The sequence below is a fragment of the Anopheles marshallii genome, chromosome 3, assembly GCF_943734725.1.
Source record: "Anopheles marshallii chromosome 3, idAnoMarsDA_429_01, whole genome shotgun sequence".
Classification (NCBI taxonomy): Eukaryota; Metazoa; Arthropoda; class Insecta; order Diptera; family Culicidae; genus Anopheles; species Anopheles marshallii.
In genome coordinates this window covers 44746090-44762308 of record NC_071327.1, presented here as the reverse complement: position 1 = coordinate 44762308, position 16219 = coordinate 44746090, and the positions used below count along the sequence as shown (strand labels likewise).

General features: G+C 43.7%; 5 protein-coding genes across 6 annotated transcripts; 2 read left to right on the top strand and 3 right to left on the bottom strand.

The window, feature by feature from the left end:
- Positions 1-1353: 1353 nt before the first annotated feature.
- On the top strand, positions 1354-5528 carry LOC128711620 (major facilitator superfamily domain-containing protein 6). Of its 2 annotated transcripts, XM_053806502.1 has the most exons (7): positions 1354-1420; positions 1832-2007; positions 2104-2898; positions 2963-3132; positions 3209-3512; positions 3589-3766; positions 5437-5528. In XM_053806502.1, the coding sequence occupies exons 1-7, from the start codon at positions 1354-1356 to the stop codon at positions 5526-5528; spliced, it is 1782 nt and encodes a 593-aa protein (XP_053662477.1). The 2 variants fall into 2 exon arrangements, with proteins under 2 accessions (XP_053662477.1, XP_053662476.1); XM_053806501.1 differs by lacking the exon at positions 5437-5528 and having other exon boundaries at positions 3589-4083.
- A 747-nt stretch (positions 5529-6275) lies between these two features.
- LOC128713506 (biogenesis of lysosome-related organelles complex 1 subunit 6) lies at positions 6276-8502 on the bottom strand. The gene is made up of 5 exons (XM_053808365.1): positions 8489-8502; positions 8281-8403; positions 8113-8197; positions 6460-6546; positions 6276-6392 (listed from the first exon to the last, which is right to left on the bottom strand). Exons 1-5 carry the CDS (start codon positions 8500-8502, stop codon positions 6276-6278), a joined length of 426 nt encoding a protein of 141 aa, XP_053664340.1.
- LOC128713505 (protein KTI12 homolog) lies at positions 6795-7896 on the bottom strand. Its single transcript, XM_053808364.1, has 2 exons — positions 7151-7896; positions 6795-7079 (listed from the first exon to the last, which is right to left on the bottom strand). The coding sequence occupies exons 1-2, from the start codon at positions 7727-7729 to the stop codon at positions 6795-6797; spliced, it is 864 nt and encodes a 287-aa protein (XP_053664339.1). The 5' UTR covers positions 7730-7896.
- Positions 8503-8935: 433 nt separating the features above from the next.
- On the top strand, positions 8936-11845 carry LOC128712672 (exosome complex exonuclease RRP44). Its single transcript, XM_053807560.1, has one exon. The coding sequence runs from the start codon at positions 8936-8938 to the stop codon at positions 11843-11845; it is 2910 nt and encodes a 969-aa protein (XP_053663535.1).
- Positions 11846-13778: 1933 nt separating this feature from the next.
- On the bottom strand, positions 13779-15675 carry LOC128713402 (N-alpha-acetyltransferase 60). Its single transcript, XM_053808261.1, has 5 exons — positions 15656-15675; positions 14539-14836; positions 14243-14484; positions 14043-14153; positions 13779-13917 (listed from the first exon to the last, which is right to left on the bottom strand). The coding sequence occupies exons 1-5, from the start codon at positions 15673-15675 to the stop codon at positions 13779-13781; spliced, it is 810 nt and encodes a 269-aa protein (XP_053664236.1).
- Positions 15676-16219: the final 544 nt, after the last annotated feature.

Here is a 16219-nt window from a genome sequence, read left to right as displayed (position 1 = left end):
TCGTTGTTTTGATATTTATCGAGTTTGTTTTTATTTAGTTGCAATATTAAATGAATATGGCATGTATTTCTACCTTCAAAAATCGTTTTGCTAGCTAACAACAAAAGCAGCATTACTAATCATCTACAATTTTCTATTAACTAACTTTCTGCACCATAATAAGTTATCAAACAACTTTAACAAGACATGAGAACCTAAGTTAAATTATGTTTTAACTAAAATAACATCACGGAGGATCAACACCAACAATTTAATTGCTTGTACAGGCCTTGCACCATTCGTCACATTTTCAACGGTTTTCCGACAACAAATCAACCACGTGCAATGGAAATATCGTCTGTCAAATTTTCCATGGCAGGGTTAGTTGCATGGTGCTGATTTCAGCTTGCACGTGTAAATTTGAATCCAGTTATTTTTAACCTGAAAAAACAATCCATTTTGGTATTCAAACTGTTACGCACATACATGTGCGCAATCATTCTCATGGAATTATATGACATGAGAATATACTAACATATTCTGTTATTTTCTTATCAAACAAATACATAAAAGATCGTTGAAATTACGTCAAGAAGAATAAGAATAAGTGAAAAAAGTAAGACAAAAGATACAAACAGTAGAAGAAGAGTTTAAATTAAATATAAAAAACAGAAAAATCGAGAAGGGCAGGCTTGCTTTAGCCAACGAACTCTGTAACCTTGGTGCCCTACTTCACAACTGTCAAATGCATTCTGTCGAATGCGTTCGTGTTCGTTGCGCTGAGAGGAGAGTCTGTTGCATAATTGCGGAAAGAACACAGGAGTGAACTTGATCACCGACCATACAGATGCCATTCTGACTCTCTCGCCGGCGTGTGTTGCGTGTTGTTACACCTGTTTTGTGCTGTGTTGATGCCGGTGCGCCTCTACAAACAGACGCACGTAATTGTTCGTAAAAGTGTTGTTGCATATTCGCATGTAAAACATAAACAAACTGTGAAGCGGAAAAGATTACAGTCGAACGTGTGGACGCTTGCAGGACACGTAGTAGCACTTATGTTTAAGAATCCGCTTATGTGTTTTACAGTTGCACAGTTGTTGCTGCGCCAGATAGAGGACACGCCGAAAATGAACTGAAAACAGTGACAACAGTGTGTGTGGCGTTGCTAAAGTGAAACCGCTCGAGAACCGCTTCTTCTTTTGTAAAGACGCCGAAACGACGTCGCTCATCAACCTTTTTGGACAGACCCGGTAGCTAACCGAGTGAATTGGAGTACCACAGTGATTACATTTCACTGTCGTATGCAGTTTTGTCTCGCTTCGAAACACAAGACCTCCCAGTCGAAGAAAGCAAGCCGGAAAAGACGCATCCAAAATGGTGCAGCTCGAGATTAACAAGAAACTGTTGCCGATGAAGGCGCACTACTTCCTCTTCAATGCAGGTAAGCGCTTTTCTTCTTGTTTGGATGCATCCCGAAAGAAAGCAGAACATCCAAAAGCCGGCTTCCAGCTGCGCGATGATGATTTACGACTCTAAACCGGTTATTTCTTTTGCCGAAAGGAAGAATTTCAATGTTACACCCCTTAGAAGAGCTATTTTCGTGGTCTTCATTTTGTAACATTTGCTGCTGTAACGGTGTGATTTAAAATAGAATGCGACAATTATGTAAGAAGTACTAGATACTAGTGTTCCAAATTGACCATTACATGGCATTAACTTCCAAGTGGCAAACTAAAATTATTACCGTAACGACACACGCGTGTTCGAATAATCTGGCATTATGATAGTGGATGTGTCGAAATCGAGACCACCCTTTTTTATCGCGTTGTGTGACCTGTTCGTTTACTTTCAGGAACGGCTCCGGTAGTACCTTTTATGCCGACACTCGTACGGCAACTTGGCTTCTCGACGGTGATTGTCGGAACGATCTACACGGTGCTGCCGATCGTGGGCATGCTGGTGAAGCCACTGTTCGGCATCATTGCCGATCGGTTTCAGCGTCAGAAGCTACTGTTCCTGATATTTCAGGTAACATCCGCAGCTCGACCTAGTTGTGAACAATGAATGCCCTCATGAAATCTTTCCCTTATATTTCTGTTTCTTTCTGTTGTTCCCTTACGCTAGATTCTTACAGCCGTTCCGTTCTTTCTGATCATGTTCATACCGGCCATCCCTCAGGACTCGACCGTAACATTCCATTGCCACAACGGAGCAGCAGATCTGAAATACTGTCCAGAAAATGGTACCACTATCGACTCCTGCCTGGTGGAAAGCATCACCACCAATGAGAACAACGGTTCACTACTCTGCGACATGGAATGTCGCACGGAACCGTGGATGTGGGACACAGTGTGCAAGTACTGGAATGTGTCGAAGTACTGCGACGAGAAGAACATTCCCACCGACCGTATCCTAAGACTGACGGGTGTTGTACCCAACAACCACATTAATCTGGTCGACGAGTGTCTGTTCTTTATGTTGCGCGAAGGCAAAATCGATGACAATCGGGTTCCGCTCTACTGCCCATCCAACATGACTGACTTCCGGACCAGCTGCCAGGTGCAGTGCAACAACGAGCAGGTGATGGGCGCCATCTCGCATTCGAAAATTGCGGACAGCGAAGTGACAGGACTCTACCAGTTCTGGTTACTGTTCCTGTTTCTGATCTTCAGCTGGGCCGGTATGGCTGTCGTCGTGAGCGTGGGCGATGCGATCTGCTTCGAGATGCTTGGCGATAAGCCCCATCTGTACGGCAACCAGCGACTGTGGGGTTCGATCGGTTGGGGTACAGTTTCACTGTTTGCCGGCTTTCTTGTAGACACACTGTCGGAGGGTAAACTGACGAAGGATTATACGATCGTGTTTTACATGACCGTCGTACTAATCGGTTTCGATATGCTATGCTCCTCTAAACTACAGGTAAGATGCGCAGTGCATAAGAATTAGATAACATACTAAACTCTTCCTTTTTTACCCATTTCAGCACACTCAAACACGTCTTTCAACTAACATCCTGAAGGACGTTGGTAAAATATTTGTCAATTTCCGCATTGTGGTATTCTTCTGCTGGTGTGTGTTGATCGGTTTTGGAACGGCATTAATCTGGAACTTTTTGTTCTGGCATTTGGAAGATCTTGCAAGCGCACAAGAAGGGTAAGTAACGTTTCTCACCAGATCCAACTGCAATTCCTTTTCACACATTCTCTTTCTCTTTCTCTCTCTTTGGCAGATGTGGTCATTCGACGTGGATTAAAACCTTGGAAGGTATCATCATGTCGATTCAAACGTTCGGCGGTGAACTGCCGTTCTTTTTCCTGTCCGGCTGGATTCTGAAAAAGATTGGCCACATCCATGCAATGAGCTTGGTACTGTTAGGATTCGGTGTACGTTTTTTGCTTTACTCGCTGCTTACCGATCCCTGGTGGGTAATACCGATCGAATTTATGAACGGTATCACCTTCGGACTGTTCTATGCAACGATGGCATCCTATGCAAGTATCGTTGCACCACCCGGAACAGAGGCCACAATGCAGGTTAGTTAGGTGCAAGCAAAACCATAAGAGTACGCAGGAACATATTAATCATTATTTTCTCCGATTCTTGCTTTAGGGACTTGTTGGTGCCGTTTTCGAAGGAGTCGGTGTATCACTGGGCAGCTTGTTGGCCGGTAACCTATTCGAACGCATCGGTGGTAGCTCCACGTTTCGTGCTTTTGGTATAGCGGCACTGGTACTGTTCGTGCTCCACGTTGCCGTACAAAAACTAACCGATCGCTTCGGCAGCCAGGGTAAGCAACAACAAAAAGAGGATAGCTTAACGGGCGTTAAGCTAAAGGAAAATGGGACGCATGGGTCGGGTTTAGGCGGGGATGGTATCTCAAATGGACATCTGGCCAAAACTAACTCCATCCTGTCGGAATCGACCGTTCAGGAGGAGTTGCACGATGGTGAGGAAAAAGCTAATGATGATAGCCACGTAGATTCAAAGACTGCCTCGAATGGAAACGTTGCCCATCACGTGCCCAAGGCGTGTTCGGAAAAGACGTCAAATGGCAAACCGATTGCGGCTCCCGACGGGCAACTGTACGATGTGCCATTAAACTAATGTGTTTTGTTTTCTTTTTTTGCTTTCTGGAAGTTCTACTTGATAATATAGTATAAATTCGTACAGGGTTAGGGATAGGTGCGAAAATTCTTCGTCAGTGTACTGACACCGTATGGAATCATTGCCACATTGGGTCTTATCACACACACTGTTAAAACCTCAAGGTAACAAAAGACTAAGCGAACAAATCCTTACAAAGTAAGACCACAACACTGGCACTGTTCATTTGCGTTGCGTTGACGATGTACCTTTTTTCATAAGTTTGCATTTTTGGTTTTCTTGTTTTTGGCTCGCAGCGTTCCTTTACTGCTGTGAGTTTGGTAGATGAGCGTATACAAATAAAAACAAACGTATATATTCTTCGTTTGGTCTATACCCTTCGAGTGAGTAATTCATTTACGGCCTGGCAACATGGCTTATTGCTAACGAAAGTGTGCGAATCATCGATATGCAGAGAAGACAATAACACTATTGTTATCCAAAAAATGCGGCGAAAATGGCGTATTACATACTACCACAAAACGATCGTTCAACCTCTTTCCTGCGCTTTTTACTACAATCGATGCTCAGTTTGTGCTCAATTTCAATTCCACGCTGCAAAGGTGGGTTTAATAGAATAATATTTGTTTCATAACTCAATTTACGTTGGTGCGTGTTTCTGTGGTACTTTAGTAGTATTCTTCTAGTAGAATTATTTAAATAGTAAAACCAATTGACACACGCTACGCACTAGTCTCTATCGCAGTTAAGCCATGATTGGGATGCATGCTACGGTTAGATGGACACTGGACCGCAATGGCTGCAGCCTTCTACTATTGTCACAATAAGAAGATGATAAGGGATCCTCTGGCAATGATGTGTACTATCCGGCAACATTGTACTAACGTTTTTATTGTCTCTGGCGGAATGAACCGTATCATGTTGATTACGACGCACATTATATATCTGCAAATAATTGCCACAAGCAAAAAGATTGCTTCTATCATCACAAGGCGGCATTATCATTGGGAGATTAATTACCTTTTGTTGTACACTCCAACGTGGAGCACGTGCCAACCATGCCTAGTGTGTATCATTAACCGATGGCTCCCTGAAGAGAACTGAAACAAACGTCGTAACAAACGTAGAGGTTGTCGTTTATAAAACGCCTTATTACTACTTTACTTTACTACCCGTTACTAATGGTTTTGTGCCTTTCCTAGCTGTCCCTTGCTCTCTTGCTTTCGTTTTCGCATGTTTTCGAGTGGGAATTTGCTTGCATGAAAAACCGCATGTGCAACTTAGATGGCGTTTGTTACAACGTTTGAGTTGATTTTGTTATTTAATTGACCGTGTTGTTTTCTCATGTTTCAGAAACTCGTCCCGGATACGCACCACCCAAGGAGGCATTGGAAAATTTGGAGGACGATCAACCGATTGTCGCCGGAGGCAGCTATCAGAAGTAGTGGTAAACAGTGTAATTAGGTGTGCAACAGATTTGTTTAAAACTACAGACAAATTGCATTCACTGTATTCATTATACAGTGGGACACATTCCAGTGTTGTGTGTGTGTTTTTTTTTGTGTGAACGGGTATGTCGGCACTATTGCAGTGACACTTGTTTTTACTATATTTACTACTAGAGAAACTAACAGAATAAACGTCATTATAGCATTAAGGAAAATGTGAACGAAAATTTACACGTCTAGATTACTTGTTTTTTATTTGATTGTTTCCGTTCGCTCTGCTCTGTGCGTAGTGTTGTGTGTTTGTGTACTGTGAAACACCCCAGGACAAAACTTGTTTCCACTTTTTGGAAGATAAAATATTGGAGACGCCTCTGAGAATGGCTTTGGTGCACATATACACACGCACACACACACACGATCTCCAACAACGATGGGCCACAACGATTCCTTCAGGCACGATTTACACTCATTTCGAATGAAGCTGCTAAAATGTCTACCGCCTTCAGACAACTCTCACTATTCGTTCCATTCCACATTCGTTTTGTAATTGTTAAGATTGCTTCGTTAAGAAGACAGCTGTCGTTGCGCACACGTCTGTCTGTAGTCTTACCAATGGGACAATAGTCCCCTGCAGCCTGTATGTAAAGAACCATTAAATGCGCCATTTGCATGCCAACGGGTTCCTGGTTAGCACGACGTTTCTCCTAACGCTTTGAGCATCATCATTCAAATCGAAGTAGGGGATTACGACTTTCGTGGAGTTCTTTTACTATTTGCCACCAGCGATTCTTCATAATGCAATTGTTGTAACTTCGTTGCACATTGGTTCACTTTCAGTTCCTGGATTTCCAACGCTTTTGCCTATGGGAAGGAGTACAAGACTAAATTAGAACATGGTTTAATTTTATTCTAGACGTGAAAATGTTACCCTGAGATTCTTTGTCCGTTGATGGATTTGGTGCATTTGCATTTTTATGCGTGAAACCTTCTCTTTGTATGCTTTGGTCTTCAGCACCTAGAAGCAACCAAAAGTAAAGGAGTTTATGTAGTTAACCGCAAAAGAAGTATCATAACGCGTTTATTTTTTTCAAATATAGATAGACTTATTTTTAACCACGTAACCGGATGATCAGTCCTTGCTGTCGTATGAAGACCGACGCCGCAACCAATAGACTATCGGACCGCGCCCAAGCCGGTTTTTAATTTAGAAAGATTAATTAAACTAATAAAAAAAACGCATGAATCAATTTTCCAAACGCTGATTTAAGCGCCATTTGTATTGGTATTGAGAAATTGTACAAAAATTGCTGGTATTTTGCTAATGTCTGAGCTAACGTTCGTATGCAATTTAACGTAATTCAAAAACTGTCTCCGATGTCGATTTAATTGCGCTACGCTCATATTCGCTGGCACTTCCGCACGCATTCCTGCCTGAGGAATTTCTACCGGTCCGTCGAGGCCGATTTTCCTAGCGGAAGCAATCTGATCGATGATTGTCTGCGTCGTTTTATCCAGTTCGAACAGAAAGTTCGTTGCACTTAGTGGCATCTGAATGAAAAATGAAGCAATGAGCGTATCAGAATCCGTTTGTTCTACAATCTCCAAATAAATGTACTTACATTTTGTGTAGCTAAATTCGGTGGCAACGGTGCCTGGTCGTATAAAGCGCTGTTGATCTGGGAAAGGTTGAGCTCTTCCTCGCCATACACCGTGAACAGGGGACGATCCCAACGGCTGCTGTCTTGCGGTTCCTCGTACCGTTGACAAAGAGCATCGAACGTGTCGGCATCTAGATCACTCCCACCGGTAGCAGAATTCTGAACAATTTCATTTCTTCGGGCCTCCCGCTGCTCAACAGTCATGGCACAATGTACCGTACATTGCGTCGTACGAGCGTTTTTGCTCATGCAGAAAACTTCGTACCGATATCCTTTAATATAATTTGTGCCATCCATAATGACCAGCGATGATTTGGTTAGTAGTTTCATAGCTTCCGACTTCAGGCTGGCTCGGATTTGTTTTTCCTTGGTCGTATCGATAAAGCTTTCCTTTACACCGTACCCGGACCGTACAATACAGTCCGCCTCAGACACAATGTGGACGGGCCCTTTACCGTTTTCGGTAAAATATTTGTCCAACTCTTTTGCACGGGTTGTTTTCCCACTGCGCGGTAAACCGGTGATGACAATAAGAGGCATATTGCGCCGCTTTTACAACAGGATTTAGGTAAATTTCTCCCAATAGTAACACTTTTCCTATGGTAAACACTGTTTGTTGCACGTTGATCACTTTGACAGGTTTCTCGGCGAGACGTCAACAAAGGAATAGGCTTGTGACGTAGGAACAAAAGATACATTTCCCGTTAACATACTTTCTATCTGCCGATGGAAAATGTTTCTAATTCTTTACGAATATTCCACACTTTTCTTTAGCAAAGCCTTTGCACGAAAAGACCGAAGGCTTTTTATCTTCCACGCAAATTTAGCCGTTAAACACTACGTTCCAGTATTCAACAAGAATTGCGTAAATTATCACACAAACGATGCACAATCCAGCAAAGTGCTAAATTCTGCCCACTTACCATATCGTTCACTTCCTGTATCTGCCGACTGGAGAACGCGTTCTTTTCACTGGTCATCGCAATTTGCAGATCATTCTGTTTGTTTCTGTGGAAAAAGTTCCAGTTGGAGATTAAAATGGCTCATTGACATGCAGCACCAAGATATCGTCGCTCACAGGAATCACTCACATTAGTTCCTTCAAACTTTCCTTAACTTCCTTCAGCTTAGGCTCATAGATCTGCAGCAATCCACCCGATAGTGCTCTGACCGTTTCGTTGTGCTCCTGGATGTCCTGACTTTCGCTATCGGAGCTAAAAAGCATTGTCGGCGATAGGGAGGAAAAATGGAAAACAGTAACGCATCTGGCTAAATGTTCTTCATTAGATTTCATCTTACGTTTCCTCAGACATGGTCGTGTGTGGTTGGTGCTCTGGAATGTCGTAATTGTGCCTCGCTTTTCCAGCGATAACTACGGGAGATTACTGATTATCGGAATGCAGGACGAGTTTGGTGTTTATTTACATCCATTACGGCAATCAAGGTGTATATGTTGCCTCGGTGTGACTAGCTGCGAGGTTCCGACATCTCGGGGCACAGCGAAACCAAACGACAGCTTGACGTTTAGCACATTACAAAGAGGCGAACCACACGCAGCTGTGGAGTAGCGTAATTTTTTGTCCAAAAAACTCGTCGAAACAGTTTCATTCGCTACATTTTGTGTCAATTATCGAAGGTGATTTCGATTCCCCACTGTGCCGAGGAACATTGTTGCTCTAGTATTATTATACTTTATGCAGACGACGTTGTTCGATAAACCACGTTTTCCACCGGCAAACCAGCACCATGTTGACAAACAAAGTGTTCATGAAGAAAACCAAACGCGGCAATATTCTGAAAATTGTTCGCGAACACTACTTGCGGGATGACATCTGGTGCGGTTCGGCAGCCTGCCATAAGTGCCCTCTGGAAGAGAATGCAGTACTGCTGGATAAAGTTCCGAAATCCGTTAGCGAGCGTTATCCCTTCCCGCACTATCTGCTACTGGATACGAATATCATACTCTATCAGATGGATCTGTTAGAGGAGAGCGCAATCCAGAACGTGATCATCCTCAACACGGTGATGGATGAGGTGAAGCATCGGAGTGCAGTAATATATAAACGTTTGCGAGCGATACTGTCCAATCCAGAGCGAAGGTTCTACACCTTCGTCAATGAACACCACAAGGATACGTACGTGGAGCGAATGCCCGGCGAATCGGCGAACGACCGGAACGACCGTATGATCCGGACGGCGACGGAATGGTACGAGGAACATCTCCGTCAGAGAAAGGGGAAAGATACATGCGTACGCATCGTATTGCTCTCGGACGATGCCGATAATCGGGCTAAAGCCATCGAGCTCGGTCTGAACACGTGTTCCGCGGTGGAATACATGGAAGCTGCAAAGGAGAATTACGCGCATCTGCTGGATAAGATTGCTCAGCGTGACATAGTGTGCGCCTCAAAGGATCCACTATTCCCATCGCATCTGACCGTAATGCAGATACACGAAGGCATCAAGAATGGAAAGTTGATGCAGGGTGGGTTTTTGGCTTCGCGAGAAAATTACCTCGAGGGGTATGTGCGGGTCGAAGGCATTGAGAAAGCGGTCCTCATTCAGGGACGTATGAATCTGAACCGTGCCGTCGATGGAGATTTAGTGGCGATCGAAATGCTGCCCGAGAGCGAATGGAAAGCCCCGAGCGATGTGGTGCTGGTGGATGAACAGAACGACCCGGGCGATATGGTAGAACCGGATCCAACATTCAGCGTAAAGCCAACGGCAGAACGTGAACCAACAGCAAAAGTGGTTGGCATTATTAAAAGGAAATGGCGCCAGTACTGTGGGATTCTAATACCCAGCCACATCCAGGGTTCAACTCGTCACATTTTTGTGCCGGCAGAACGCAAAATTCCGCGCATTCGAATCGAAACGCGGCAAGCCGCGACCCTCCTATCCCAACGTATTATTGTAGCGATAGACCAGTGGCCACGCCATTCGCGCTACCCGCAGGGTCATTTCGTGCGTGCGCTCGGACCGATCGGTTCAAAGGAAACGGAGAATGAAGTTATTCTGCTAGAGCATGACGTGCCGCACAATCGTTTCTCAGAGGACGTACTAGCCTGTCTGCCGCAGATGCCATGGGTAATCACAAGCGAAGATTTAAAGCGCCGAGTAGACTTGCGCGGTATTACCATCTGCTCAGTAGATCCGCCCGGATGTACGGACATTGATGATGCTCTGCACGCTCGCCGTTTACCTAACGGGAACATTGAAGTAGGCGTTCACATTGCAGACGTAAGTCATTTCATTCGACCGGACACTGCGATTGATCGGGAAGCTGCCAGTCGCGCCACAACCGTTTATTTGGTCGATAAGCGTATCGACATGGTACCGGAGCTTCTCAGTTCCAATCTTTGTTCGTTGCGCGGTGGCGAAGAACGATTCGCATTTTCCTGTATCTGGGAGTTGGACGATGAGGCAAACATAAAGCAGACGAAGTGCCACAAAAGTGTGATCAAGTCGAAAAATGCACTCACCTACGAAGAGGCACAAATTATCATCGATGACTCAAAGCAAACGAATGAGGTGGCCACTTCGTTGCGAATGCTGAACAGGCTCGCTAAAATCTTGAAAAAACGGCGCACGGAGAAAGGGGCCTTGGTGTTGGCTTCGCCTGAAATTCGTTTCCACGTGGATAGCGAGACACACGATCCTATCGACGTGAAGGCGAAGCAACTGCTAGAAACTAACTCGATGGTGGAGGAATTCATGTTGCTCGCGAACGTTTCGGTTGCGGAGAAGATCGAACAAGAGTTTCCCGAGTGTGCGATGTTGCGTCGCCATCCATGTCCTCCCCAGTCAAACTACGAGCCACTGGTGAAGGCTGCACAACATCAGGGCTTCGAGATTGTAACAACAAGCGGAAAGGAACTAGCATCCAGCTTAGACAATGCAGTAAACCCGGAAAATCCATACTTCAACACGATGCTGCGCATACTGGCCACGCGATGTATGATGCAAGCCGTCTATTTCATCAGTGGCACTCTGCAGCGGGATGAATTTTTCCATTACGGTTTGGCCGCTCCGATTTACACTCACTTCACGTCTCCGATTCGTCGTTATGCTGACATCATTGTGCACCGTTTGCTGGCCGCTTGTATCGGGGCAGATTCTACCTATCCGGAGCTGCTTGACAAAAAGATTAACTCTAACCTGTGTAACAACCTCAACTACCGTAACCGAATGGCACAGTACGCTGGTAGGGCGTCCGTTGCTTTGCACACGCATCTGTTCTTCCGCAAGCGATCGGAGGATGAGCAAGCGTACATCTTATTCGTTCGCAAGAACGCCCTCCAGATACTGGTGCCAAAGTATGGATTTGAGGGAACGATTTATGTGACAGGGCGTAATAACGAAGAAATCAAAACGGGCGTCCGGTTCGTGTACGACGAGGAGAAACAGACGCAGCGTTGCGGAAATATTGTGTTCAAAGCGTTCGATCCCGTCGTCGTACGGTTGAGCCTGGATTCGACGAATGTACAGCACGAGAAGCTTGTTTTTGAACTGGTGGAACCATACATTGAAGGATTTAGCGTGAAGCCGGATGGCAGCGTGGCGGATATTGAAGCACCGAAACGGAAAAGCGACCAGACCCCTGAGAAATCGAAGAAAAGCAAAAAAGGACATGTGAAACGAACGCTCATGTAAGAAGTTTCTTTTGTAGGAACAGAGTTTTAGAATAAATCGGAACCGGAAATAAATTAATTTAGCGTGTTTTTTTATAAAAAGTGTACTGCTTTTTCTTGCTAGTGCTCGCTACTGCTTGAGCACGTTGTCATTTCACGGTTTGGTCACCCATCCGTAACCTCTCATTCTGAGGTTGACCTCCACCAACAATTTTCCATCATATTTTGTTTTGTTCTCGTCACTGCTCGTGCCCATAGAGGACTACCTGACGTATCAGAGTGTACTATACAAAAATGCTCATGTGATGTAAAGATGGTAAAACTCCTCAACAACTTGGAGCCATCTGATACTCAGCTGGAACCAATGGTTGATCTATACTTATGGATACAGAGGAAGAAAAGCCTTAAGCCAAGTATTCCGTTTCATTATTCGAGAAGAAACCAATCAGTTAACAACAGAACAGAGAAAATCTAGCGAGAAAGGATAATTATTCCCTCAATTCAATCTTTGGATATTTGACTTTTTATATGAACAGTTAACTGCACAAATACGATACACACAAGTGATGTATTACATATTAATTATACTATATTTTTGGCATAACTTGAAAACTAAACAGTTCCTGTTGACCGTACACAAACTTTCTGCTTCTGTCTTTCACGGTCCCTCAGAGGATGTCTCATTTGTTTGTTGTGTTGCTTGTTTTGCTTGCTTACATTTAATAAATATCATCTTATATGTTAACACACATGCATATCCATATCTACGCCCGATTCTCGTTCTGCGTTGTGTCCGTGGTCAAGTTGTCTTTTTGTTTTCAAATTTCGCTAAAGAAGCTTGCATTCGGAAGGCCACAGCAAGCATGACTTGATACTTTTAAATTCATTCATGGTTTCATTCGTTTAAAATTTTTAACATACATCTCCTAATGCATCTCAAAGGGTTTATCAATGAATCTAGCACCATTTGATAATTCAACGTATTAGTTAATTTAAAAAAATCTATTTCACGGTCTTTTATCAGCAAACATCATTCAGCTTTAAAGCGGATCATTTCAATGAGAGTTATTAAATATCAAAAGTATAAACCAATCAAAAAACGAAACTCAACGTATCAGTGTGCATTATAAAACTTTTTGCAATCTATGCAACAAATTGTCTTTCTCCTTTCCTTAAGTGTCAACCGAGTGCGCTTAACTCGTATTACCAAATCAATTAAAACCACACTTGAAAACGAATAATTAAAAAATCATGTGCGAACGCTTCGTAACCATCCCGTGTTCTATAACATCCACTCAATATGCTTTTATATAGATGCATGCGTAAAATATCTGTAACGTTTTTTTTAATGAGTACATTCCACTTTTTCCTTTTCTCTCGAGTGCCTTCCCGATATAGATGACTTAGCTTTCTGTGTGCCTTTCTAGGATTTGTTACAATTTGTTGGTCGTTTTGCATTTTTATGTACAGCTGCTATAAAATAGATTTCCTTCTTTTGTTTATTACCCAACCTAACTCCTAATAACTCGGCCAGCTGATGAAGAATGTAATATCACAAATAAAATGCTTACTGATTACTGATATGACGAAGAGACCATCATCGGTGCGTTTCATTTACTTAGTTGCAAACAAAAACTACGTACGTATAAAGTGTATAAAAATATGTCCTGAGCATAACGATTAACCTAATCGAAAGAGGATGGCCAATGCAAAAAAAAAAATGAAAAATGGAACGCCAATGCATGTTAATGCGGTTGTTGTGGTGAACGAAAGTTTTTTTTTATGACCGATCATGCGTGATACATAGGCATTCCAACATTGGTTAGGTGGTTTAGGAAAGGGTTATCTAAACGAGCTCCCAGGATGCGGATCGCACGTCGTAAACGATGAATGATGGGAAGCGGAAATGAAAATGTTTGCTTGTAGTGGCCACTCCGGTATTCCAGAACCGACATCTATTCGTCCTGCTGAAGGTGAAATCTTCCGACCGTACGATAGCACACCCACCGAAACGCCGTCCGCATACGACCGCAGATCCATGGGCAAAGTCCACCGGCAGTTAGAATCTGCGAGCACCAGTACTTCAAATAATCGGTAAAGTTGGTGGTTAAGGAGATATTAGAACATCAAACTGAGAAACAAACAAATAGCAGCACATAAATCCAGAAATGGAATCAAATATCACTAAAATTGTGTAAGATTAGATTTGAAAAGGATATTATAAACTCCAGGGTGAATGGCCTCCATTGATGTAGGACACGTAGGTGAAACCATCTTTACATTTGCCTCGAATCGAGTAATAGTAAGGCAAAAAGGAATGAAGAACAAACCTGAAATGAGTAAAAGAAAGAATGACACATGAGTCTACACATTTTTCGATATTTATTCAGAACGGCACGGCCTATTCTTCTAAACATACCCTCTTCGTTCATAGAAAAGTATGGCGGTACGATTCGTGGTTAGGACGTGGAGAAATATTGCCTTCACCTTGTGTCGCTCGGCAGTTGTTAGGTGGTTGATGAGTGAGTCAAGCAATAGCGAACCAATACCGTTTTGGCGGTACTTTCGATGCACACCCAGGGAAAGGATGTACCCAATCTCTGCATCTCGACCCATCGATTCCGGCAGAATTCCTCGATCCTGTGGACGGAATAAAGCGCACTATTTGCGAGTGATGTTACGAGACACGGGGACACACGAACACGAACGTTTTACCTCTTTGTTAAGCTTGCCGTACGATTTGATCTCTGCCACTATGAGACCGATGATGCTGAAGTTGTAGATTGCTGCCAGCGCGAAAAAGCGCGTACTGGACGTAATGTCCACGTACCATGAGAGAGGATAATCGATCGGGAACCAATCCTGGCACAAAGTCCGTACCTCCTCGAGATCGTCCGGGCAGAGAAACCGAAGCTGAACATCGTTCGCTGAACACAGTGGTACCGACGGATATTCGTACGAGTTTTGAAGACGCTCGTTGCTTTTTGTGCTGCCAAGGTGGTTCACTGGAAACCTGCGGCGAGCAGAAACCGACATTTTATTGGATGGTTTCGGAATTACACCATATCTAGAACGACCTTCGTTCAGCTTACGAAGCTTTTTACTGGACATGGTGTTTTGTGGAGGCGAACTACTAGATAAGATTAGCGAACGAAACACTTGAATGAACACTGCACAGGTGATATTCAATCCCATAGTAGGCCATTCAATGCAACACTGACTGTAAGTTGGGTTTGGAAACGCATGGAAGCTCATTACGCTTCGGGTAGTGTTTTACATTTCCATTTGACCTGATAATGATGGTTCTTGTAGTTTGTTGCGATACAACATTTTGCATAGATGTAACAGCATTGTGTACCCACAAACGATCATGGGTCATTGAACGCCTTCCCCGTTCAGCGCCAGGGTGCGCATTATCAATTAGTTCCTATTTATGCAAACATTGACGACACTATCAGGCTGCCAGGCAACCGCCCATAAACCTTAATTGCATTCTGTAGCGCAGCGCCGCTAGAGCTGAGCATTGCTCACGTCAACGTCGTAACAAAGGCCCATGTTTAATGGGCAAATATTTGCTCGAACAGTATTGAAATCTACTCTCCTGCTGCGTAAGCGGGACGTTTGTCGCGTGCATGCGCCCCGTTCCATCTTTGTTTTCACTTTGGCACCAAAAGGTAAACAAATAGTGCAGCTCAGCGAAATTTCACAAAAAAAACTTGCCAGCCAATGAAGGTGAATCCAACTTTTATTAATTTCAACTAAACTGAAATCCAAACACACCTGACGAGAAGAATCAAAGTAAGAACAAAGGAATTAGAAACATTATTCTTACCAGGTAAATGATTGAGCCATCGGAGCAGTTGCTCCCGCGTTCGGACCGAAGTGGCCGAGCAGGTCTTGTCGTTTTGTACACCGTTCTTTTCACCGGACACCTTTTCCACAAGAAATCTAGCGACACAGCTGAGACTCACGCAGCGCTACTGTTATCACATGTCCTGTGGTACCGTATGCAGCTACATTTAGCCAGGCGTTTTCGAGTGCCCATCGTAATACTATTTATTATCTCATACACGGCCGTCTCGTCGCACGATCACAATCTTCTTGATGATGATGACATTTTTTTACTATTGATGCTCGCCAGATATCAAACCGTTCTTGTTCGCAACGCCACGCAATGAACCGAACGCAATGCGAACGTTGATCGGGGTAGCGCAAGATTTGGAGTCCTTCGCGGCCAATAAAACTATGCTGCGGTTGAGCAGTTAATCAAAATCAATTAAATTTCGATTCAATACAGCGAGAGAGGTTTGACAGTTGACCTTGTTTTGGATTTTTGCAGCCCACCGTAGACTGTCCCTATCGGGTGATGCACAACGTAACGAGATTTGTTTGCTTC